The 26280-nt window shown below is 37.4% G+C and overlaps 1 protein-coding gene across 5 annotated transcripts in view; it reads left to right on the top strand.

Moving 5' to 3' along the window:
- The window catches only part of HSPBAP1 (HSPB1 associated protein 1), a 64638-nt gene extending 42433 nt beyond the window's left edge, over positions 1-22205 (top strand). For 3 of the 5 annotated variants that reach the window (XM_007493791.3, XM_007493794.3, XM_016433504.2), the window contains 6 exons: positions 952-1136; positions 2374-2510; positions 6896-7067; positions 10308-10391; positions 21359-21469; positions 21591-22205. In XM_007493791.3, coding sequence (XP_007493853.2) covers positions 952-1136; positions 2374-2510; positions 6896-7067; positions 10308-10391; positions 21359-21469; positions 21591-22148 — 1247 coding nt within the window. In that variant the 3' untranslated portion in view covers positions 22149-22205. The remainder of the gene's footprint in view (positions 1-951; positions 1137-2373; positions 2511-6895; positions 7068-10307; positions 10392-21358; positions 21470-21590) is intronic. The other 2 variants (XM_007493792.3, XM_056793535.1) reach the window with 2 other exon arrangements.
- The last annotated feature ends 4075 nt before the right edge of the window (positions 22206-26280 follow it).

The raw sequence follows: 26280 nt of genomic DNA, 5'->3' as shown, positions 1-26280 counted from the left end.
TGGGTTTCCCTTCAATTTCTAGCTCTTTGCCACCACACAGAGAGCTATCTTTTGGAACATATAGGCCAGTGATGACGAGCCTTTTAGGGACCCTGCCCCCCCCAAACTGCATGCCCATGCTGCACCCTCCAATGCATGATATGCCTTGCCTCCAACTGCATGCCCCACCCACCCCTACATTCAGGGTTGGGGTGTGGGGCGGTGCTTCAGGGCTGGCCAAGCCAGAGCTCTACAGTGAAGGTGAAAGGAGGCCACAAAAGCTCAAGTGACCCATACCATCTTGCATTTGGGGGGGTGGGGCAAGATTCCCAGCCAGGAAGCCAAGGCCAAGCTCTGCCTGGGGAGAGGCTCAAGTACCCAACCCCTGCATTTGGGTGGGTCCAGGCTCCCAGCTGGCCACACCAGGGCCTGCACCTTAGGTGTGCCATAGGTTTGCCATCACAGGTATAGGCTCTTTTCCTTTTTCCCTGATCTCCTTGGAAGACAGACCCAGGATACTTTAGAATTATGAAAATAAGTCTGATTTCATCCTAATACAAGAGTAATCCTTCCAAGACTTTATTTTTCCAGACAAAAATGCGTTTTTATACAGAAACCACTGCATTTCCTTGATCATTTTGATTATCTTTCAGTGAATCCTTCAAAGTTCCATTACTGTTTAAGGCACATAGAAATACAAAGTATATTGTAAATAAAGACACAGGGATGCATTGTGTTTCCATCTTGAATCTTAAAGATTAAAAAGCAAAACATGGCAATTTATGCTTAATCATTAATGTTTGGTCCCTTAGTTAGGTAGAGCAACTATTGTCATTTTACTTTGATAGCTCATGATAGACAATTATTTTATTAAAAGAAAGCTACAATTGTAATTGTTAAAATCAACTTCCATTTTTATTCTTGAAATGTATGTTCAGTGTACATTTAACATTAATTTATCTTATGTTTCAGCTCCTCAGTTTGAGACTATGTGCAGTTATATAGATGCTACACTTGAGGAATTTCTGGCCTGGAGCTGTGGCCAAGGTGTTAACAGTTGTGGTCCATTTAGTCATTATGACAATTCCAAGTTCTGGGCTTATGCTGATTACAAATATCTTGTCAATGTGTTTGAAGATAATACAGATGTTTTGCAGGTAAGGCATCTTACTTTTAATCTGGAGAATAATTTTACCTTAAAAATTAAAAATCCTTTAAAAATCAAAATCCTTTACAAGCAGTTTTACCTTCTTTCATTTCATCTTCCTTCTCAAATGCTATTAGTTAAATAATATTTAACATTTTACAAAATCAAGAAGTAGTAATTGACATAGACTAAAGATGGTAGAATCCAATTTACACAAATACAGCAATATTTTAAAGAACAAATAACTGATTTTATTTTCAGTTCCACTTTCTCTCCCTCCCCACTTCCCCATCCATTGAGAAGGCAAGAAAAACAAAATCCATTACAGATATGTACAGTCATGTGAAACAAATTTCTGCATTAGCCATGTTCAAGAGAAAGAGAAGAGAATATGCTTCATTCTGTACTCTTGAATCTGTCTGGAGGTGGATAGCATGTGTCACCATGAGTCTTTTGTAATTGTGGTTGATCAGAATTATTCTCTAAGACAAACAATGTTGAAAAGTTTTAAGACCTTTGATCAATGCAATAAACATGTTTCCAAAGGACTTATGATGGAGCACATCAACCCACCTCCAGAGAGAAAAATAATGGATATAGGGTACAGAAAAGAGATACATTTTTGGATATGGCCACTGTGTTAAGTCATATTGCTTGACTTGCCTAGAAAGTAATTTACCCAGAGACATATATATCCTTTGTATGCCCCAGAGGAAAAGTGTGAGGAACTATAGCACAATCAGATGAGCTCCTTTCATCTGGAGTTGGACTTTGAAATGCAGTTTCCCAGAATAGCAAGGTGGTTCAGTGGATAGAAAGCTAGTCTTGGAGATGGAAGGTCTTGGGTTCAAATTTGGCCTCAGATGTTTCCTAGCTGTATGATCTTGGGCAATTCACTTCACCCCAGTTGCCTACGCCTTGCCACTCTTCTGCCTTAGGATGAATACTTTTATCCATTCTAAGACTGAAGGTAAAGATGTTTTTTAAAAAGAAAAAAGAAATGCAGTTTCTTTTCTTCAAAATAATGTGGTTATTGTTGGCTTATTGGAATTAATTATTTTAGTACTTTATAGGTTCAGTAGGCTTCTGTGAGTTAGCCTAGCCCTCTTATCACCATGTCCTCTCTCTGAGGGACAGGCTTTTGGAGTTCCAAACAAAAGACTTTAAAATGAATTAAGTTTTGTAATGTAGCTCATCTTCAAATGATTATTTGATTCATTGACTATAGCTTCTTTTTTCCAAAATAGAATGTAATGTGGTCTGATTTTGGCTTTCCTGGAAGAGATGGAAGAGAAAGCACCTTGTGGATTGGCTCACTGGGAGCCAACACCCCCTGCCATTTGGACTCCTATGGTTGTAACTTAGTATTCCAGGTACAAGGAAGGTAACCAAGAATGCCTTTGTGAAGGTAGCATGATATAGCACAGTGTTTTCCAACTGTCTTCAAGGAGCATTGATGTTCCTTCTCTTTTGTTATCAGTGAAGATTCCATGAGGACAAAAGAGACTTACTGTACTAATTCCTTGTATTCCTCAGCCTTAAGAAGGGAAGGGGAAGGAATAAACATTCATCTAGTACCTACTTTGTTACAGGTACTCTACTTGATCTTTGTTACAAATGTGATCTCATTTGATCACAGAAGACCTAGCAAACTTCTGCTACACACAAGAGGAGGTAATAGAATACAATATTCTAAAAGGCAAACAATAGAGGTTTACCATTAATAATAAGTTTTTTTACAAAGCTAAGTATAATCCTATGAGGGTTCAAAATAGATTTTTTTAGTGGAGTAGAGGACTTTCAAGCATTTCTAGCAAAAAAGACAAAAAGGGGGAACTTTAAAATACAAACTGGAGTCCAAAGAAACTTGGAAAAAATAAATTTATCTCAGTAATTGACAGGAAAGGAAATTCACATCCCAAAACCTTCCTTCAAACATTTGTGAGTTCCATTAATATATTGTAAACCTCAGAGTATTCTATGGCCAGAATATTTGTCATAACACTGATGGACTGATCCCACTCTGCCCTTTGCCACTGTAATGAACCCAACTAATAAGGGCCATTATGCCAACATTCTTATTAGAACCTTAGAACTAATCACACCACCACTGCCCTATTTATTAGTAAGTCCTTCTGGTTTAATATCTTTCCTTCTGTTGCTCCTACTTTCAGTCATTGAGAATTACCACTTTTTTTCTTACTACTTCTTATTCATTTCCTACCTGGCTCAGCCTTTTGCCTCCCCAATCCTATCCTAGGGTTTCTTCCATGCCCTCTAGAAGTCCTGAAACTTGTTATCAGATCACCTAAAATTATTGATTTCTTTCTTATCTAATAGTAGTATTAGTAAAATTTATGGAACACTTTAAAGTCTGCAGTGCACTTTACATGCATTATCTCACGTCACCCTTACAGCTCTTTGAGGTAGATGCCCTTATTTTATAGACTAGTAAATTGAGCTCCAAAGTGATTAAGAGATTTGTCAAGGGTCACTCAGCTTATAAGAACCTGAAGTGGAATCCAAACCCATCTTAACCTGACTACAGTAAAGTATTCTATCTTTACATTACATTTACACCCTCCACATTATATCCTTTAGTGCTGAACATTCCTTTTCTCATGTTCTCTCAACTCATAGAACTAGGAAGTACAGCCAACATAGTTAACATTGCCCTTGGAATAAGAGGACTTGGGTCTGAATCCTGACTGACATTTATTTCTAATGTGACCTTTGGCAAATTACTTAAACTAACAGATCTTTATTTTCCTTCTTTGTAAAATGAGGGGTTAGAACAGATCATTACTAAATTAAATTCTTATTCTAAATCTTTACTACCACTTCTAGGCCCTTGCTCCGCCACCATCACTCAACAACTTGTCCTTTGAAGTCAGTGCCATCTGATTAAGTCGGCCTCTCCTGATCTTTTTTGTTCATCTCCAATTCCCCAGGATACTCAGTCTTCTATCCTTACTCACTTAAATACTTGGATTGCATTATTTTCCACTAACTTATCATCCTTGGGAAATGCCTATCACTGACCTCAGAATTCTTCCACATCCTCACCTTTGGTGTCACTCTTCTCCATCTGACCTCTACTTTATACTTTATACTTCATTGTTTGTCTTAGAACCCTTTTAATTATCAAGCCTCTAGTAAAAACTAGTCTATATTCAGTGCTTCTTTCTTACCACCTTTTCCTCATCTTTCTGAAATCTATCACCACCATACCATTGAAACTGTTCTCTCTAAAGTGACTGATGACCCAGTTGCCAAATCTAGAGGACATATCTTCTTCTTTGTTCTGCCTTTCCTTTTTGAAGTATCTTATGCTGTTGACTATCCTATCCTTCCAGAAAAAAGTAGTGTCTCAGGAACGTAGAGCACATCAAGGAGAAGAGAGTGATTGACAGTGTCCTAGGCTACAGAAAGGTCAGGAAGGATGAGAAATGAAAAGAGGTCATTAGATTTGACAAGTAAGAGATCATTAGTAACATAATTATGAACAAAAGAAAATAACAAAAGATGAAAAAAGTAAAATAATGTTCTTAAATTTATGTATATATATATTTAAAAGAATGTCTATATTAACTTTATCAAGGCAATAACAGAGGCATATGTTTATTTTGATTGATATTGCTAATGATGACTTTATTTAAACAATTGTCAGTTGGCATGCTCCTTTAGTTCTGCTTTTAGTACTCAAATTTATTTGAGACTATATTTCTTTGAATTCTTTGTATTTGTTATCTCTTATGACACTACTGTAATTCACTGATATGTCAGTATTCATTTATTACTCACATTTTGGGCACTTAATGTGATTTTTAGCTTTGGGGGACTTTTTGGCTACTGTTCCAGCCAGTTCTACTAAAAATATTTCCTACCAATAACATTGCTGTCCTTTTTTAAAATTAAGGGAAAAAATCTAATGGAACATCTGAAGGAATAAAAGCATTTCTCATTAACCCTAAAGCCTACCCATCTGTCAAAGTCTTTCACAATTTTATGAGATAATAAATCTTTATTTCAGAGATCTGTTTTAAAGTTTGAAAAGCAAAAGTCCATATTTTGTTTTAACTATTTGTTTTTGGTGGGGTGGGGAAAACAGAGTGTGCCTGTAGTACATGTAGTACAAAATGCATTAATTATTTTTTTATCCTTACCTTCCATTTTAGAATCAATACTGTGTATTGGTTTTAAGGCAGAACAATGGTAAGAGCTATGCACGGAAGGTTAAGTAAATGACTTGTCCAGGGCCACACAGCTAGGCAGTGTCTGAAATCAGATTTAAACCCAGGACCTCACATCTCTAGGCCTGGCTTTCAATCCACTGAGCCACCTAACTTCCCCCATTAATTAGATGTTTTTTAAGATAATTTTTTAAAATTTGGCTATGCATGGGAATGCCAAATAATGTGTTGGATTTATAGGAAGACCTGAGTTGGGCTTGTACTTGTGTTGCTGTCATATGACCTTGAACAAGTCATTTAACCTTTGAAGTTCAGGTTCCTCATCTATAAAATGAGAATAATAATATTGATGCTCTCTGTTTTGTATTGTTGCCCTGTTGTTGAGGCTCAAGTGAGGTGAATTGTATCACACTCTTTAAAGCACTTTACAAATGTTATTATTACTGCTCTGACAGCCACATGCCTAGTCAGTTATGACAACAGTTTAACACTAATTGTCTCCCCTCAGAGTCTTTTTTATTCTTCTGCTCTGGCCTCATCTCCCAGGTTTTTTCCTTTCTGAGAACTGCAGAGTGAAAGGAGAAGTTTAACATCAGAATATGCCACTTCAGGGTGAAATAAGAACCTTATCTTTCTTCTCCCTCCCTCTATTTCCCTACAATGTCTTTATTTTCTTTTTCTGTCCTGTGTATGTGCTGCTCTCCATTCTAATCTCCCTCTCATTTAACTCCATAGACCAGTAACTAAACAATGTGTTTGTATGTGAAGTTTAATTTAAAAAATTTTTTAATAAATGAATAGAATAATTTATCAGTTTCTGCAGGTTGGCAATCTTCAGTAGGTAGCCCTGCTAGCTTAAAGGCAATGCACACATATGTTGCTTAAATGTATTCACTTAACAGATTTTTAACTTGGGAAATTCGTGACCAACATAATAAAACTTCTAGAAACCATGTTATAGTTGGGATGTTTGAAAGCCATGGTTGCATATAGCATGGAAAAGAAAAGATTAAAGGAATATCTGCCAATTGTCCTTGAATATTTAAAGAGTCATCATGTTGTAGAACAGAGTAGACTCCACCATAGGACAGAGAAAAGTGCAATGGATTGAAGTTACAAGGATGTATGTAACTCAGCAGAAGTTAGAACTGTAGAAAAATTAAAGCCTATCCCCAATGGAAATGGATGGCATAAGTAATGGCATTCAGTATATCTTGGATGTAGAGAGAATTTCTACAACTTAAATTAGATGATCTTGAGGGCCCTGAGGTGGCTTAGTGAACTGAGAGTTAGGCCAAGAGATGGGAGGTCCTGGGCTCAGATCTGATCTCAGAAACTTGCTAGCTATGTGACCCTGGGAAAATAATTTAACTTCTATCACCTGGCTCTTCTGCCTTGGAATCAATGCAATGTATTGACTCTAAGATGAACACTAAGGGTTTAAAAAAAAAAGGTCTCAGCTCCAAGAGCTTATGATTCTTTGAACTGAATTTATTTCATTTGAGTTTTAATTAATGCAATTTATATTGCCTCTTATCTAGTAATAGAATATTAACTATCATCTTTTTTTTTTTAGGAAAAGATGGCATCTCTTCCCTCCTAAAGATACTGTTTTTCTTTACCCAACCAGAATCCCCTATGAAGAATCTAGTGTTTTCAGCAAAGTCAATGTCATCAATCCTGATTTAAAACAGTTTCCTCAGTTTGTGAAAGCTGAAAGGCATATGGTTACACTGTACCCAGGACAGGTAATTCTTTCATTTAAAGGGGAGGGGGAAAATGACATTTCTTCTTCTCCCTACATCTGTTCCTCTTGTAAACTGATAGAGCTTCCTTCTTTTCATTCCTCTTGCTTGCTCCTTTTCCTATAACATTGAGCTTCAGAGAAACAAGTATCTTCCTGACAGTGTATTAAAAAAAGACCAAGGGGAGAGAGTTTTATTCCTGTGATTGAGGAGTGGAAAAAGATATGCCTGTTGTTCTTGGGTCTACTTTCCTCCAGGCTCTTAGAATATCCACAAAATAATTTCTTCAGATGGAGTAAGGGTTAGATAGGAAATAATTCAATGATACTTTGAATCAGTGAGTGTGATCCCAGGAGGAAAAATCAGATAAAATTTTAGATCACCTGAATGACTGAGGCAGTTAGAGGGCATAGTGGAGAGAATCATGAACCAAGTTCAAATCCTGCATCAGGCACTTACTAGCTTTTTGACTCTTGGCAAGTCCCTTTGGCCTCTCTCAGGTTCTTCATTTCTAAAATGAGGATGATAGTAGCACCTATCTGAAGTGGTTATGAATACTCATCATGAGATGAGACAGTAATAAGGATGAGGAAGATGATGAGTACTTAGATAGTGCTTTAAAGTTAATAAAGCACTCTACAAATATTATTTCATTTTAACCCTACAAAAACTTTGGGAGGTAAGTGCTATAACATATAAAGTACTGTGAAAACCTTACAGCATTTTATAAAGGCTAGTAGTTATTTTGGGGTTTTTTGCTATTATTAAAATGAACTTTGTTATAAACATTTGTCAAAAGTGAAACAGGTCTCTGAATTAACTCCAAATGAATTGTATTTAGTTCAGTTCTCTAACTAGATTTTTACAAATGCATTGTTGTACCTTCTGGTTATTCAGTTACTGGTTAGGAAAACTTTTCTGATCTTTTATTAATTCCTTTTCCTCAAAAATCTGTTCCAAAATCTCCTAAAGAAATCTAATTGTTGCAAGTGTTATTTTTCTTGTTTGTTCCCAAACATTGGTTATAATTGAAGTCTCTGAGAACCAGTAGATTATAAAGTATATACTTGATAGTAGGCTTGTGAAACAGAAACTGGCTTTAAGTCTCTTTAGGTAAAAAAGAAAAAGCTTTTCCATTAGATAGTGAAGAATAATATTTACAGTTGAGATGTTTACCAGAGATTTGTATCAAAGTACAAAAATATTTCATTTCAAATACATGACTAAAGTAAAACCTTCTGAAGAAATCATAGATTTTTAAAAATAGTTTTCCAGAGTTTATGATATTGAACTAATATTTGATATTCCTGTCCCTCAGTACATATACATTGTGAAATGTGAACGTCAGTTTAGATGTAAAAGAAGAGTAAGGAGGATGCATTATCATTGTTCTATTCACACTCTGCCAGAAAAAGATAAAATGAAAATACCATCTTTGCATTGAAAGTTGATCCCCTGGGACTGCTGGATCCATTACCAACAAGCAAGAAGAATTTCAAAGCCAATATTTCTATGTTGAACACAGCTCTCTCCAGTCTCTGTGTCTCTAGCACACAGCCACAAGAGTGACTGTCCTGAGATGACTATCAGTCATTCAAATGTTTTGATTTTTAATCATGTTGTCTAGTCTAATCCTCAGACTATATCCTTGGATCTGAAGCTCAGTAAATTGCCCCTGCCAATTTTAATTATCCAAACAGAGAGAAAGAGTATTCCTATCAGGACCTAAACCCATCTACTTTTTAAACTCAAAGAAATGTTCTGTCACATTACCACAAAGTAAACTCATAATTAAATCTGGGTTAAAAAGTAAATTTTGATTTTAAGAGCTTACAGGTAAGTTTTCACTCTTTAAAATAACCCACTATTCATGTCACGAAGAGGTTCTGGTTACTGATTCAACTTACTGTGTAACTATTCTCCAATTAGACATGTCCCAGAGAAGGACTAAGTGATGATATCAGAAGGGATATATATTGGCTTTTGTGACAGGAAGTCAGACTTTTTTGGCCAGCTGCTCACTCTTTTCCCCTCTACCTTCTGGCCACACTGTCTCTCTCTGTCCTAACTGTCCTGCATAGCTTCTAATTTTACTCTCGATTAAGCCTCTCCCCTCTCTCTTTCTGGCTTAGATTAACTGCTTGACCCCAGTTCTGTGGTGTCTGTTCAGACTATGAAGGAGAAGTGGCATATTAATAAAATTAATATTTTAAATGAAAAATACAGCCTCCAGAAAATTCTGTTTGTTACAGCAATCTTTGTTAGTATTTTAAATCTTCCCTTCTTTGGCTTATAGAAAAGAATGGATAGGATTGGAGGCAGGGGCAGATGACACAAGTTTTCACTAACTTTAAGAAGTCTTTATTTGACCTTGTATTCCTGTAGCAACATACCTGTTTTTCTCCTCTTAATAGTCTTTATCTGTTCCATCCATTTGCTTACCACCAACTGACTCCTGTATTTTTAACCTAAGGGACAGCTAGATGGCTCAGTGGTGTTACAAAGAAAGGGGTGGTCATCTGGTGAGAGACAGAGAGAGACAGACCCATCAGATATGATGTCACTCTGTTGGGATGCTGCAGGATGGAGGTATCTTACTCCACACAGTACATAGAGATAAGAGGTCCTGGGTTCAAATGTGACATCAGATATTTCCTAGCTGTGTGACTCTGGGCAACTCAACACCAGTTGCATAGCCTTAACACTTTTCTGTCTTGGAACTAATACTTAATATTGGGAACTAATACTTAATTTTGATTCTAAGACAGATAAAGATTAAAAGAATATATTCACTTCCCTACCTTTCTTCTGAAATAACTTATAAAGATTATCACTGACCTTATCACTAAGTCCAGAGCATTTTTTAGTCTTGATTTTTTTTTACCTCTTTACAGAATATTTTACTGTGAACCCTCTCCTTCTCCTGCTACTCTCCAAACCCTCCTTCTCAATCTTCATGGCATCACACACTCAGCTGCTTCTGAGCTTATTCTTTTTGCTCTCATCCTCTGACTACATTTGACAGAGCCCTAGAGTTAACCCTCTCTTCTCCTCATTGTACCTATCACCTCCCATCTCGTTATCTCAATCCTATCCATCCTTAAAGAAATACAGTATTTCTAACCACCTCTTTATGAAACATTTCCTAATGTCTCTGGTTTATCCTGAGTTAAGTCTTTGTTCCTAAATATTAAAAATAAAATGCCTTATTAATATGCTAATAGTGGTTTTTCTTATTTTTAGGTCTTATTTGTTCCCAGACACTGGTGGCATTATGTAGAATCCATCGATCCCATCACTGTCAGTATAAACTCGTGGATTGAATTGGTATTCTTCTTTTTTTCTTTTGTGAATGAAAATAATTTCTTTAGGGTTAGTGTAATGTAGAATATGTGAAACTAAAGTAAACATGACTGTTAGAACTTAAATAGATAAGGGTTGATTCCTTTAAAACAATCAACTAGAGAATTACACATTTAGTGCTGCCATTACTCAGAACAGCTTGAGTTCTCTTAAAATTGGATTTAGAGCCAGCAGCATATTCTTTTGAATTTTCTCCCTGATGGCAAGTCGTCTTGCCATCAGGGAGATGGCAAATTTATGCAAATCCATATGTGAGTATGAAGTATAATACCAGTCATAAGAGTAAAGAAGTGTTAGAAGTAGGAAGAAATGGAGGATAAACTTGATTTAGGTCAGGTGGAGAGGTATCATGAAGCTGATGTTTGAATAGTTTTGAATGAGGAGAACCAGATTTTCAAAGAGGAGAAAGGAGCACTATTCCAGGAAAGTACAACTAGGTTAGGGAAATTGAACTTGCAAAAGGAGGCTAGTTTAAACAGAGAGAGATCCCAGAAGGGAATTCTAGAAGGAACTTTAAAGGTTATCTAATCCAGTGTCCTAACTTAGTACGAAAATTACATCCATACACTGTCTGATAGACATAATAAGTCTGGCTATTCCACTTGGGGATTATTGCTATAGAATGTGAGTCTCAACAGTACCTGGTCAAGAATCTTTACACTGACATCTGCAACAATTAGTCATCCACTTCTGTTAAACATCTCCAAGAAGGAAGACCCAAAACCTCCAAGACATCCCCTTTTACTTTTAAAGTTCTAATTATGGAGGTAGGGGATTTCCTTGTAGGAAACCCCAGTCTGCCTTTTACAACTTCTATCCATTCCTCCTAGTTCTGACCTGTAAGCCCAAGGAGAACAAATTTCATCTTTTTTTTTCTATATGTCAACCCTTAAAAAACTGAAGACTGTTATTATGGACTCCCTCCTACCCCCCCCAAGTCTTCACTTTTTCAGGCTAAATAGCCAATCTTCATGTGACATGTTCTCTAGTGCAATTAGTTCTAGACCTACTACCGTTTATCTAATTTTCTCTGAAATTGAGGTACCAAGAACTAAACATTGAACTTCAGATGTGATCTGTTCCTGCTTTGTACACTGGTTTTCTTGCCGCCTAAGAAAGTATACATTTTTTAGGTTTATCTATCATAATGGCTATCTCATATTAATCTTTTAATCTGCTAAAACCAGATTTAAAAAATTCCTTACCTTCCATCTTAGAATCAATGCTGTGTATTGGTTCTAAGGCAAAAGAGCAATAAAGGTTTGGCAGTGGGAATTAAGTGACTTGCTCTGGATCACACGTCTAGGAAGTGTCCGAGGCCAGATTTTAATGCAAGACCTCACACTTCTGAGCCTGCCTCTCAACCACTGAGTCACCTAAGTGCCCCCCAAACCAAATCTTTTTCTTAAGAATTAGCTCACTTTCAGTACTGACCAATTTGTATTTGTGGAGTTAATTTTTTGAACCTAAGTAGAGAACTTTAGATTTATCTCTCTTAAATTTAATATTAATATTAGGCTCAAAAGACCCTTTTGGGGCCTAATTCTGTCACCAAAGTTTTTAAACTTCTATGCTTTCAACCCAGTGACTGATTTAAAAAAAAAAAAAAGCTCAGAGTCAAAGCTTCCTGGGGCATTCCCCTTGAAACCTTCCTCCAAGATGGCATCAAACCTTCAGTATTAATGAGTGATGGCCAGCTATTCAAACAGTTCAAAATGCATGAAATATTTATACAGTCATTAAACCCATATCTTTCTATGTAGTCCATTAAATTAGCAGTTAGGAGAGCTAGACTTCAGTCCTGGCTTTACCACTTTGTGTATATGGCCTTAGGCAAGTAACGTTTTCAGGGTTTCAGTGTCTACATCAGAAAAATTAGAGGGTTCAACTTGGTGATACCTTAAAGATCCTTCTACTTCCAAATCTTTGATCATATAACCCTAAGATTAACAAGAAATTTTCTCATATGCTTTTCTCAATTCTAAATGTATTATGTCCATTGCATTCCTCTGATCTACCTGAATAGAAACTTTGTCAAAGAAAGGAAATGAAGTTAGTCTGACATTACTTGTTCTTAATGAAATCATGTTGCCATTTGGTGATCACTGCTTCCCTTTCTAAATATTAACAAATTATCTCTTCGGTAACATGTTTTAGAATTTTCCCAGAAATTGGAATCAAGCTGTCATCCCTTATAGTTTGCAGCTTCTACCCACTACCTTTCTTTTTTTAAGGGCATTTGTCTTTTTCTAATACAATGATTCCTGTTCTCCATGATCTTTCAGAGTTTGACAGCAGCTCTTTTATTATATCTATTAGTTTTTGCTTTTTCTTAATTTTTTTTATATCAGCAAAAACCTACCTTTTTTCCCTTTCACCCTACTCCCTTCCCTACCCTTAGTTGAGAAAGAAAAGGAAGGCTCCTCTTACAGACGTATCATCAAGCAAAACATTCCATATTGGCCATGTCCAAAAATATATTTCATTTTGCACTCTTGAGCCCTTCTCTATGTGGAAGTAGGACCCATGTTTCATCTTTAGACTGGAATAGAGTCCCTAATTAGAAAAAAAAATTATCTGTTAGAATTTATTCTTGGGTATCTGAGTTTCTCACTCCCCTCCCCATAAAAAGTATCACCCACAAACATATGTATGTATAGATTATGTCTTTTGTGTTTCCACTTCTCACTTCATCCTTGTGACAAGGAAATCACTTTTAAAAGACTGATATATATTAATTTAAGGTCGCCAAGGAATTCAGCTATGTAATTCCTAAATGAAAACTCAAGTCAGCCGTCAACCTTTTATAGAGTTTAATTACAGACAGGAGGAAGAAAGGAATTAGAGATAGAGAGAGAGAGGGAGAGAGAAAGGGGAGAGAAGGGAATAGGGCTTAAATACCCCTTCTGTTTAGGCTGGGCCAAAAGGCCCAAGCCCTTAGATAGCTGGGGCAAAGAAAAGAGATCAGTCCCTATTACTCACGTGACCAAAATGGAGAAACAGTCTCAGAGGCCCCCACCTTCAGCTTCCTTCAGAGCAAGCTTCTCAGAGCACCTCTCCAACCACTCAGAGCCAAAACTCTCCAACCACCCCCCAGTCCTCAGACCCCTCTATCTTTAAGGAAACCATCCAAGTTCCCTCCCCTCAGTTCTCACATCTACCAATCACTGTCCATCATTTTCCCTGTGCCAATGGTGGCTCTAGCTTAACCCAGGACCGCCCAGAGGTCTGTGGCTTTGCACATGTCTGTTGGAGGTCATATTCTCAAATAATTAAATTTTGATCTATGCTGCAGCCCTTCCTGAATCCTGTTAGGACTGAGTGGGGTGGAAATTGTATTTTCCAAGACCTGATTCTGTCATTCCAAGTATCTCTATTGTATCAATTCTAAAATCAATCATGACTCAAAGAAATTCCTGTTCTGTGCTTAAGCATAGGTCAAAGCCCTTTCCATTGTTCAGCAAAAGGTTTCTGTCCTAAAGTAATCTTAAGAAGGGAGGAGAAGGAACCTCCCATGCCAATGGGGTTCACATTCCAATACACTATCAGTAAGAAATTTTCCAAGTATGAAATTTCCCAATGGTGAAATTTCCAACATTTATAAGTCTAAGAAATTTTAAGGTTTACATCCTCTGGAGGTGACATTCACAAGTTATTCTTCAAATATTAATTCTGTAATTGTATGTAATATTCTCTTGGTTCTATTCTTTTCACTCTTCATTATCCCATGTAATTCTTTCCAAGTTGTTAAAAAAATTAACCTGCTCATATATCACAATTTGTCCAGCCATTCCTTAGTTGATGGATATCCTCTCAACTTCCAGTTCTTTGCCACCACAAGGAGAATTGCTACAAATATAAATAAAAATAAGTACATATAAGTTCTTTTCCTTTTTTGCTAATCTCCTTAAGAGTATATACACAGCTTTAGAACTCTGGCATAATTCCAAATTGTTTTCCAAAATGGTTGGAATCAGCTTGCATTTCTACCAACAGTGGATTAGTGTCCCCATTTTTTCCTCATCCTTTCCAACTTTTGTCATTTTATCTAATCTTAAAAGTGTGGGATGATATCTCAAAATTGTTTTGATTTACATTTCTTAAATCGTGTTTTAGAACATTTTTTCATATATCTATATATGGCTTTAATTTCTTCATCCAAAAACTGTCTGTTCATATCTTTTGCCCATTTGTCAGTTATGGGATGGCTCTTATAAATCTGACAAAGTTCTTTATATGTTTTAGATATGAGACTTTTATCCAAAAAACTGTGTATAAAATTTTTCCTCTGAGTTTCTGCATTCCTTCTAATCTTGGCTACATTAATTTTATTTATACAGAAATGTTTTAATTTAATATAATCAAAATTATCCATTTTACATTTCATGATGTCCTTCCTCTCTTGTTTACTCATAAATTCCTCTATCATCCACAAATCTGATAGGTAATATAGTCTTTGTTCTAATTTGCTTATGATATCTCCTTTTATGTCTAGATCCATTTTGATATTAGTTAATGATGTAAGATATTGGTCTATACCTAGTTTCTGCTAGCAATTTGCATTGAAGAGTAAATGTTATAATTAGAATTGGTCTTAGAGATTTGTATTTAATTATAATTGTTCATTAGTTAAAAAGAGAATAATATTACCAGGTTGCCCTTAACTACCATAGTCTCCCATCCACATTGAGCTTCTTCCTGGAATCCCAACCAACCCTGGCCTGTTTTACAAGCTGAAGCAAGAGAGCCAGATAAAGTATGACCAGAAAGGCCAACCAAAGAAAAAGCTTGCATTCAGAAAGAGAACCTCTCCAAAAAGATAATGTGCTCCTCTTCAGCCCATCTCTTATGTGGCCAGTGACATTACTCCTGTTTAGCTTTCTGATTGGGCAGACTGAGTCATGAGTTCTGACCATCAGGCATGTAATCATGCCAAACAGGTATTCTTTATTAATGCACATGTGCCTATATTTTTATTTTAATTCACATGTAAATTCTTATCTCCAAAACTAGGATTTATATTCTTGTCAAATTTAAGGTTACTATAATCTTTCATTACTATTTGTTGTATATTTGTTCTAGAGTTCCTAATTCTTTCAAAGTTGTTTGTCTTTACAATCTTGTTGACAGTGTTTAAATCATTCTTCTGGTTCTACACACTTCACTGTGCATCAAGTCATATAAATCTTCCCAGGTTTCTCTGAAACTATTCCCTTCCTTTCTTTTATAGCACAGTAATATTTCATCACATTTAATGTAGACTATGAGCCCTTGAGGACAGAGATTATCTTTCACTTTTTTTTGTATCCTTAGCACTTAGCACAGTGCTTGCTATTGTAGTATAGTCTCTTAAGTGTTTCAAGACTTACTGACTGACTTAAATATCATAACTTGTTCCGCCATTCCCAGATTTATGGGCATCCCCTCAGACTCCTGTTCATTTTTATTGTTCAGTCACATCCAACTCCTTATGATTACCTGAACCATATTGTCTCTAGAGCAGTAATGGTGAACCTTTTAGAGATGGAGTACCAAGCCCTGCCCCCACCCCCCATGCCAGTGATGGTGAATCTTTTAGAGGTAGAGTGCTGTGCCCCTCTCCCATCCCCCACCCCATACAGAGTACCATATCAGGGCTCCACACCCCACTCCCACCCCCAACTGTGTGTTGTGCCAAGCATGCCCTTGCTCCTCCTTCCCTACCCCACACAGGGAATAAAGGAAGCATTCCTATTGGGCTGCTGGGTGGAGGGGCGGCTGAAATGAAGAATGACTTCAGTGAGTTTAGAGAGAGGGGGAGGGGAGTGACCCAAGTCCTCCACTCCACTCCCCTCCCCTCCAGCTCTGCCACCTGCATCCTTGGATTTTTTAGTTGGTTCTCTTCTTGGATGTTGTCACCCATGAGTAACTCATCCTCTGTTGCTATTTTTTCTGTGTTGTATCTCCCAATCTATATGGTATCGGGCCTCTCAGCTTTTTCATTTGCTCCTTAAAGACATCCTTAATTAGATTTACCATATCCTAGGCAAATATATTTTTATTAGTCCTTGTTAGGTATGCTCAATCCCTAGCATCATAACTCCTATGCTCACAACCATGGTTCTACAACTTTGAATCCTTTTCTTAGCCACTGTCTTAACAGCCAACTATCCACTTTCCAGATCTACCTCTTCTTAATTCACATAGCTTCATTCATCCACTGAGCCAAGCTGTAGTACTGCAGATAATATTTTTGTGGAACTGTGCTGTGCTCTTTTATTCATCCCCTGCTACCTACTCTTGTTTATATCTTCCTTTTTGGTTAATGAGTTCCTTTTGCATCCATATTAGTCTTTTCAGACAAGTATCATTATTGCATATAATTATTTCTTGGAATACATAAAGATAGTTCTGTACTTCTCTCTTTGGAAAGTGCTTGACACATTAAATAACCCCAAATGTTAATTAATCCTTCATCCCTTCCTTCTCTGTTCTCACATTCCTCTGCATTCCAGCCTCCTAACACAGGTGAGAATTACCTTCTGCTTCTTTACATCCTTTCTTTTTTTTCCTTTGAAGACTCTACTGTCACCTCTTCCTCTCTCTCAGCCCCCCTCCACCTTTTATGAATATCAACCTTGGAATCATCATTGATTCTTCACTCTTCCTCAGCTCCCATATCTAATTAGTTACAGGTTTTTGTCACTTCAGCCTCCACAGATCTCAGTCAGTCCTCCTTTCTCTGTCCTAGTCTCCACCCTCATCCCCTATTTCCTGGACAATAAGCTCCTAATTAATCTCCTTTCTTCCCAGCAATCTATCCATCACATAGCTGCTGAAATGATACTCCTAAAGTCCATGTCTGACCATGTCAAATCTGCTCAGAAAACTCTCTTAATGCCTTGTGGATAAAATAGAAATCCCTCTGTTTTTTAAACTCTTTACAATCTGGTTATAGCCTATCTTTCCATATTGATTTCACATTACTCTTCCTCACACCCTCACTGTCCTGGCAAAGTGACCTACTTGCTCTTTCCCAGGCATAGCCTATCTCTCAACTCTCCTTTTGCACAGCTGCTCCTATGGCAAGAATCCTCTTCTTCCTCACTCTCACTGATTGGAATTACTGGCTTCCTTCAAGGCACAGTCCAAGATCCACCTACTGTATTTATCATTTGTCTTCTCCTCAACCCTTACCCTCATTGTGAATGCTTTTTAAGGACAGAGATAGTCTTTTATCCCCAGCATCTAACATAGTACTTGGCATATAATAGACATGTGGCCCTGTAGACATGGACATGCTTATTAGATTGAATCAACATATCATCCCTCCGATAACCTGGACAGTAGAGATACATTCATTCTCTCCCTTTACTTTCTCTTATGGACAAGACCAACTTGTAGTGAATATCTGGGCAGAATACTGAAGTTGCTGCAGAATTCACCTTGCCTTCTATACTTGTTTGAAGCAACAATAACTTTTCCCCTTCCTTAGAACCTTATTTTCTGATTCAATATCAGTTCTAAGACAGAAGAATGGCAAAAGCTAAACATTTGGAGTTAAGTGACTCACCTAGGATTACATAGCTAGAAAGTGTCTTGAGGCTAGATATGAACCCAAGTCCTTCTAACTCCAAGCCTGGCTCTCTATCCACTGTGCTACCTAGTTGCCCCTAACAATAACTATTTTTTGTCTTTTTTTTATAGCTCTCTTGGTTAAACTTTAGATTGACAGCTGTGGCAAACAAGGCTCAAGGTGCAGACTACATGAGATGTACATACCTCATTTAATTTTGCCACAGATCTTCAGATATCTCCCTCTGCTTTCTTGAAAGCCAGGCTCTCTGTCCCCCTTAAGGGGATGAGTCTTAGTTCATTTCACAGAGAAAAGAAGACAGGATACGCAGCAGGCATGGATACTATACAAGGGCACGTGACAAAATCCAGTTATCTAATGAGGTAGTCTAACCTCATTTCACCTTACTTTCTCCTCCAGATAACTGCTTTTACTTCCCTGGACTTTTAGCCTCTGTGTCCCTTCTGGGGAATAAAAGCATAATTTACTTAGCCGACAGAATCATACAAATCACAAGAACATAAGGTGATATCCAATTATCTGAGTTGTATTTACATCATTTCACCTTAACATTGATTCCCTGGCCTCTAGGTTCTGTATAATTGCTGGGAGTAGGGGATGGGGGAAGTCTTTTTCATATGTTAAGCTAAATCCTTATTACTTCAGTTGTATAATCAGTTTAATTTTTAGAATCTCCTTTGCTAATGAGTCCTATTCCCTTTTATAATCTCTAACCTTAAGATCATGTCTATGCCTTCTCTGAACTTTTTGAAATGTATTCCTAGAGTTTGTCTGTTCACTGTATTCTCTTTCCTAACTATTACAAAAAAGATAAAATTGACCCTTGTACTAGTGGGGGATTAGGAACCAAAGCTTGACAGGTCTCTGAAGGGAGGGAACAGATAAATAGTAGCACTACTTCCTCTCCCAGGCAGAGTGGCCCCAGAGAATGTGAAGTTGGATCTATGACCAGAGCTGAAAGGTAAAGAGGAAATCCTCTTCAATCTCTGGTTTCTGTTCTCTTCCCTGGATGGATGTTATCTTGACCCCCTTAGTACATTTGAAGAATGAGATGTCTAGGTTATTCTGTAATCTATAAGATCTATTTATTGTTTGGAAATTCAGGATTGGTAGGTTAGGGAAGAGGGAAATAGGAAGTCCCTATTTCTAATTTCAACCTAAATTCCCTTTAGGGGTTGAGGGCTTAGGTCTGGGAACCTGAGTCCCTGAGGACCGTTGTGGAGACAGGTGTAATTTCCTAATATAGAGATACAGCTTTGAAGATGTCAGTGGAAAGTGTTCTGGGTGGATAGTCTCTTGCCTTCCCCAAAAGGGGAAAAAGTCTCTATCCACCACTTTTGAGGAAAGGTGGCTAATCTAAGTTCTTCAGGTTGATGAAGGTTTGTAGGAGGTTAAGCTCAGCAATTGTCCATCTGCTTTCTTGACTGGAGATTCCAGGCCCATTCCCCGTTGTCAGCCAAAGTTCCATTTCCTTCCTGCATAAGGTTTCCTTGTAATCAAGTCCTTGCTTTGCAGTCTGTACCTCTCTTGTCCACACCCTTTATCTCATAGTTCTTGTTCACATTATCAACCATTTCTTTCAGATAATAAGTTTCACTAACTACAGTTTAGGGTTAAATTATTATTTCTCACCTGGTATTATAGTAATAAAATTTACCAGGCCTAAAATCTTTCTTCTATCCTGTCCTACAAACTAACTCATCCTGGTAAAAAAAAAATCTATCACTAGAAATCAAGAAATTGCATTTTGGAATTCCACATAGATTGTGAATGTATTACAGTGTACTCAGAACTTCGAGAAAAATATTGAACAATTGCTATAAACCTCCAGACAATATATTATACAGATAGTTCCAGATTATAATTCCATTGCAACTATAATTTGAAAATTCACAATTAGACAGTTCTATAAGATAAACAAATTCTTAACAACTCCATGCTCTGACAATTACTCTCCCTCTAATCTAGGAGTAGTTATAATGGAGATAGATAGAAGAATTTTAGCTGCCATTATGACTCTCAAGCAAACAAGGAGATTTAAATAGATCTCTTAAATTTTCTCCTTTAATATATAACCAACTAAAGATTTGATGAGTTTTAACATTTATCAATATCTTCCAATATTGCATTATATTATATTGTTATGTCATATGTTATGATGCTGTATTCTTATAGATGATATATTACAGTTAGTATTATACAAGAACCTTAACATTGTCTTGCCATTTTCATAAGGAATAGCCAGATAACTTCAAAATGAAACTTAAGCAATACCATTGCAGTGAATTTTCAATAGTGTATATGTTTTCACTGGCATCCCCTCACTTTCCTACCAAAAGAAGGATACCTTTTTATCTTTTCTCAAGGACCAAGATTGGCCATAATTATTTAGAATTTAGTTTCATTTAAGTTATATTTTTGTGGATTGGAAGGCTTATAGATATGTAAATATACATATACTGTTTAGCATATTAAAATAGTAATGTGAATGTCTAGCATTTCTACAGTGATTTAAGTTTACAAAATTCTTTATTATCTCATTTGATTTTCGCAGTTGTGGGAGGTAGGTGCTATTGTTATCCATTTTACAGTTGAGGAAACCTGAGGCAGGAGTTAAGTGACTTAAGCGTGCTAATTAGTTTCTGAGGCCAGATGGAACTCAAGTCTCCCTGACTCCAGGTCCAGTGCTCTATCCATCATACCATCTCATTGAGGACACAGTTCTTTTTTCCCTCTCCCCTTTTCATCCAACTCCATCTTCAGTATTGTCAAGTTTGTGAAAAGCTATCATTCATTTCCTTTATTCTTTTAAAACGAACAAGGAAGACACTATCAGATTTTGTTGTGGAGTTGTGCACCCCATACTTGATGTGTCTTTGAAACTTTAAAAACTCTAAATGTATCAATGAAAAAGGTAGAAAATGTTTGAAATAAGTTGGATTAAACTAAGATGTTCTGGACTAGATTATATAGTTATTTGCTCTTCAGGGGGTTCCTATAACTTTCTCGGATCCTCCTGCAAAGTATGTACTATCTAAATAAATAGGAAATGTGTCTGCTAGAACTCCAAGGGACTCATGATGAAAAATAATGTCAGAAAACAAATATTTAAAATTGTTTCTACTTGTAATTCGAGAGGAGTGGGGTGTTAAAATAAAATCATATTTTTGAGTGAAGAAGAAAATAGTGTCTTACTTCTCATAGACTGGCCAATGTGTTCTTCTTACAACATCATGTGTCCTTGACAATAAAGCAGTAAAACTCAAGGAAAACAGACACTGTTTCCCTAGTGTTAATCATGGTTCATGACACCATCTCTAAAACAGCTTGTCTTGTTTGTCACTCTTGTCCTTAGGAGGAGGACCATCAGGCTCGGATAGAAGAGGCCATCACCCGAACGCTGGTCTGTGCCATGAAAGCTGCAGAAGATCCCACTAATAGCAAAGCCTGGTTAAACCCTACAGAAGTAGGCAGCCTCTTATTTTTATTATACCAATAATGATTTGTAATAGATTCAAGTGAATCTGTTCTTTTTCTAGGAAAATTGAAGACAATTCTACCTCTTAAAATATCTTCTTTTTCCTTAGGTAGAGGGAACATCTCATGAAATCAATTGTCAGTACTTAAATGGAGCCATTTCTGCCTATTTGGAACATAACAAGGGAGCAGAAACATTAAAACTCACAGAGTTCAAAATAAATGGTGATCATGGAATGGAGGCACCTTTGAAAAAGAGGAAATTGGATATACACACCAGAACAAAGGAGAAAAAGTCACCTTGTCATAAGTTAGCAATGAATACAGCAGAGCCTCAGGAGAAGATTCCCTTTGGCCTGAATCTGATTCCAGTATTACCTAGTCTTCAAGATGAATCTTCAGAAAGAGGAATAACAGAAAGTGATGTTAATGACCTTGTCAAGGAAAGTGGGGGACATCTGGGAAAATTAAATTGTACAAAAGAGCAGCTAGTGATGAATAAAGCTGAGATACCACTTGAAGATAGCATTGTTTCTGACAGCACTACATGCCCTTCTCAACCATTCATCTCTACAGATGATTTGCTGGATTGTCTGGTGAATCCCAAAGTAATCAGTATAGTAGCACAACTTTTGTTACAGAAAAGAACTTGTAATTTCCCAGAATAATTTTTCAAAAAAATTAAATGATATATAATATTAAAGGTCTTTTTTATTTAAAATATATATATGTGTATATATATATATATATTTAAAAGTAACTTACTATTTACTTTTGCCTTTTCTTGTCATCTCAGATCATTTCAGGATGTGGGATGGTGAATTAAGTGGATGTGAGAATTAGCAAATACAATATGCTGCAGTATTTCCAAAGAAATTAATAATGAGACCAGCATTTTTCACGATATTGATTGCTTTTTCTTTCCATGGCATTCAGGTTGCTGTGCTAAAATGATTTTGTCTGTGCCTTTTTTTTTTTAAACCCTTACCTTCTGTCTTGGAATCAATACTGTGTCTGAGACAAGATTTAAGATTTGAACTCAGGACCTCTCTTAATGAAGTAGGTAGAAGAAAATTAAGATGAAAAAACTGAGGCAAAGAAAGATGGTAATAGTCACAGAATGAATACACTTTAGGTCCTAATCCCATCAGAACCATAGATCTAGAAGGAACCGTACAAATTTTCTTAAGTAACCCTCTCATAATAGTTAAAGAATCTGACACTCCAAGAAGTGATTTGTCCAAGTCCATGTGACTCATAAATGGTTGAATTTGCAGTAGGATTTAAGAGTTCCTACCTTCTTTTCCAGGGCTCCATTGCTGACACCATGTGGTCTGCTCATGATTGACTTGACACCTCAGCTATACTATCACTCATGGGTTTTTTGCTTGTTGTTTAAGTCCTTCAATCATAGCATATTAATTCTAACATAGAAGGAGTGGTAAGGACTAGGCAGTGGGGTTTATAAATGACTTACCCAGGGCCACATAGGAAGTATCTGAGGTTAAATTTGAACCCAAGACCTCCCTCCCATCTCTAGGTCTGGCTCTCAATCCACTGAGTTACCTAGCTGCCTCCTGTCCCTTCTGCACATAATAGGTCATAATATCTAAGTGTAGAAAAACTAAATACTAAATGCATAATTTTCAGACTATAATGCAATACAAATTATACTTAAAGGTGAGCAGAAAGAAAGACTAAGAATTAACTGGAAACTATATACAATCTTATCCTAAAGAAAGAATAGGTCAAAGAAAGCTTCTGGTATTGACCAGTACACACAGAGTAGCCTCCATATGCCTGTGTCAGCTCATGGTCCTAAAACAGCCTTGCCAGACAGATCTGAAAGTCCCATCAGGGAGTGGTCCCTCACCTCTGCCTCATAAAAATGTAAAGAAACCACTCTTCTCCAGAGCCCTCTCAAGATTTATTTGATCTCAAAAACTAGTCCCTCACTAATCCCAACCTGTTCCCCTTTAGACAAAGCCTTCTAATCCCATACCTCTTCCCACTTCACTCAGATCTCTGTCTGGCTGCCATAATCAAGTAGTGACAGAGAAGTTAGGAAAAGAAGCTTCCCAATAATTAGAGCAGCCCAGCCACAGAATGGAACAGAATGAAATGAAATGGGCTTGTGAGAGCGTCAAGTTCCACTTCAGTGGCAACACTGAAAAAAAAAGGAAACTTTAGTTGTTGTTCAGTCGTTTCAAGACTATATGAACCCATTTGGGGTTTTCTTGGCAAAGATACTGGAGTGGCTTGCCATTTCCTTCTCCAGCTCATTTTACAGATGAAGAAACAAAGTGCAAGTTAAAGGCAGCAAAGAAGAAACACAATTATCCCTACTTGCAGATCATATACGATGGTTTACTTGGAAGAAGCATGCTACAATGGCAAGAGTACTACTGGCTCTGTAGTTTGAAGGCCTAGGTTCAGATTCTATTTCTGATGTGTATTTATATGACCTTGGACAGAACTGCCTTGAGTCTCACTGAAGAGTATCAATTACCAATCAGTCAAAATTTAAGCCAGGTAGCTGTGCTAAATAGTCATCCTTCAGGGATTCAAAGATGCCCTCAAGGGGCTCACAATTCCAAAAAGGAGACAATAAATGTGTACAAACAAGTTTTATACAGGGAAAGTGGGAAAGAAGAAAGGGAAAGCACTAGAATTAAGAGGGATTAGGAAAAGCTTCCCATGGAAGGTGGAATTTTAGTTGGGACTTAGAAGCCAAGTAGAGATGAGAAGGAAGAGCATTCCAGGCTTGGGAAAAAGCCCATAGCTCTCAGATGGAACATTCAGGAGACCAATGTTGCAGAACTGACAAGGGGGTTGGGGAGGTAGGGAGGGAAGGGTTGTAAGGCATAAGAAAGCTGGAAAAGTGAGGCAGATAGGTAACTTTGAACACTAGTGACTTTTATATTCACCCTGGTGGCACTCAGGAGCTAACATGCTTGCATCTGCCCTTTAGAAAAACCACTGGTGATTAAAGGGAAGATGGACCGAGTAGGTAACTACTTGAGACAGGCAAACCTATCTGCAGGCTATTGCAGTAGGCCACACTTGAGGGAATGAGATCCTACTACAGAATGGTGATGATGGCAGAGGAGAGAAGGGGACATTAGAGAGGTTGGAAATATGGAATGGACAGCACGTGGCAACAGATCAGATGCCTGGTGATGAGAGTAAGAAGTTGAGGAGGACTCCTGGGTTTGAGCTGGTGAAGGTGTCTCACTCTGATCATAAGGAAAGTGCTGATCTGGGTAGAAAGGTTTTGAGGTGGGAGGTGGGTAAATAATAAAACATCTGTATGGATAGTGGTGGGAGAGGTAGGAAAAGAAACCAACATAGGAGAGTGATCAATAGATATACTATTTCTCATAAGTATAGACTTTTCTTTAATAAAACATCTGTCAACTGGGGTGATGAGGGTGGACACAGCAGGCAGTGAGGGGTAGTAATAGGAACATACTCTAAAATCTTGTATGTCTCACCACTTAGCACAGGTTAAACATCACCGCAAAACCTGTATCAGTATTAATCGAGCATGAATTGTGGAGTGATCAGTTACCCATCCTGTGTACTGGATCTGTAATATTCTATACTGGGCATCAGCTTTTGGCCTAATCTGTATTGTTAATTATTCATATTGTTTTTATTTAGTTTACAACTGTAAGAATAATTACCTCTAGAGGTCCTCAAATGTACCACCCTCCCCCCATAGTCTCATTCCAGAGGGCAGTGAGACCTCTCCCACACTGACAAGGTGGACAAGGGAGGAGCAAGGGATCTGCACACTGGGGACTGGCATTCCAGAAGAATCTCCCAAACCTGCTCATACTCCTTACTCCCTTTCTGGTGACATGTACCCCAAGACAGACCTCCACCTGAATTTGGCCATGCCTATTTTTCAGGGTTTTCAAGACAGATGAAGATTTCTCTGAAATGGGAGATGACTAGACCCCAGACCCTAGTAAATATGTAAACCGTGATCCACAGGGTAAAGAAGCTGCCACTCTATAGTTGGAGCTGCTACTCCACACTTGGAGCTGCTGCTCCACACCTGGAGAGCTTCTATTCCATCAGCTCCAGAGAGGTCACTCTACTAGCCCCTGGACTTATTTGTCAGCCCCATTGCTACCTGATTAGCCCCTACACTATTCCACCAGCTAATTGGCTATTATGCCAACATAAAACTCTCCTTCAAATAGAATTCTTTTCTTCTGGATTAAACAGTTTGCCTATCCTATTCTTGGGGCAAAGCCCTGCTACAAACTTGGGTGTGTTTCTCCCAGCAAAAGCATCAAAACAAATAAAAGATAAATCACGTAGTTATAGATGTAGGAAAGACCAGGTAGCCAGGGGATACAGAGCTGGTTTTTAAAGCTGGAAAACCTGGGTTCAAATTAAGCACTTAGCATATATGTCTGTCAAACCACTTCAGGATCTTTGGCAAGAGAATGGCAAATGGGAGTTATAGAATTGAAAATGTTACCCTAAAAAAGAACTACATTTCCTGGGAACCCACTGACTTCCTGTCATTACATACTTCCTGTAGACAAGGATATTAGCGAGTGGGTGGTCCTGCTGGGCTCTTCCTTGGGCTTGCATCCAGCATGGTGGCGGTAATAAACTAAACTCAGGGATTTTAAATGGGCTAATCAGCCATGGGCACATGTTCTTTATTTTGTATCTTCTTTATTCCTTGATTTCTAATGATCTTTAATAAATACCTTAAAATATATGATTTTTATTATTGAGGTTTAATTTTAATTTTTTTAGTTTTTGGTGACCACAAAG

The sequence above is a fragment of the Monodelphis domestica genome, chromosome 4, assembly GCF_027887165.1.
Source record: "Monodelphis domestica isolate mMonDom1 chromosome 4, mMonDom1.pri, whole genome shotgun sequence".
NCBI lineage: Eukaryota > Metazoa > Chordata > Mammalia > Didelphimorphia > Didelphidae > Monodelphis > Monodelphis domestica.
The sequence above is the reverse complement of the archived record's forward strand: the minus strand, read 5'-3'. Positions and strand labels throughout refer to the sequence as shown.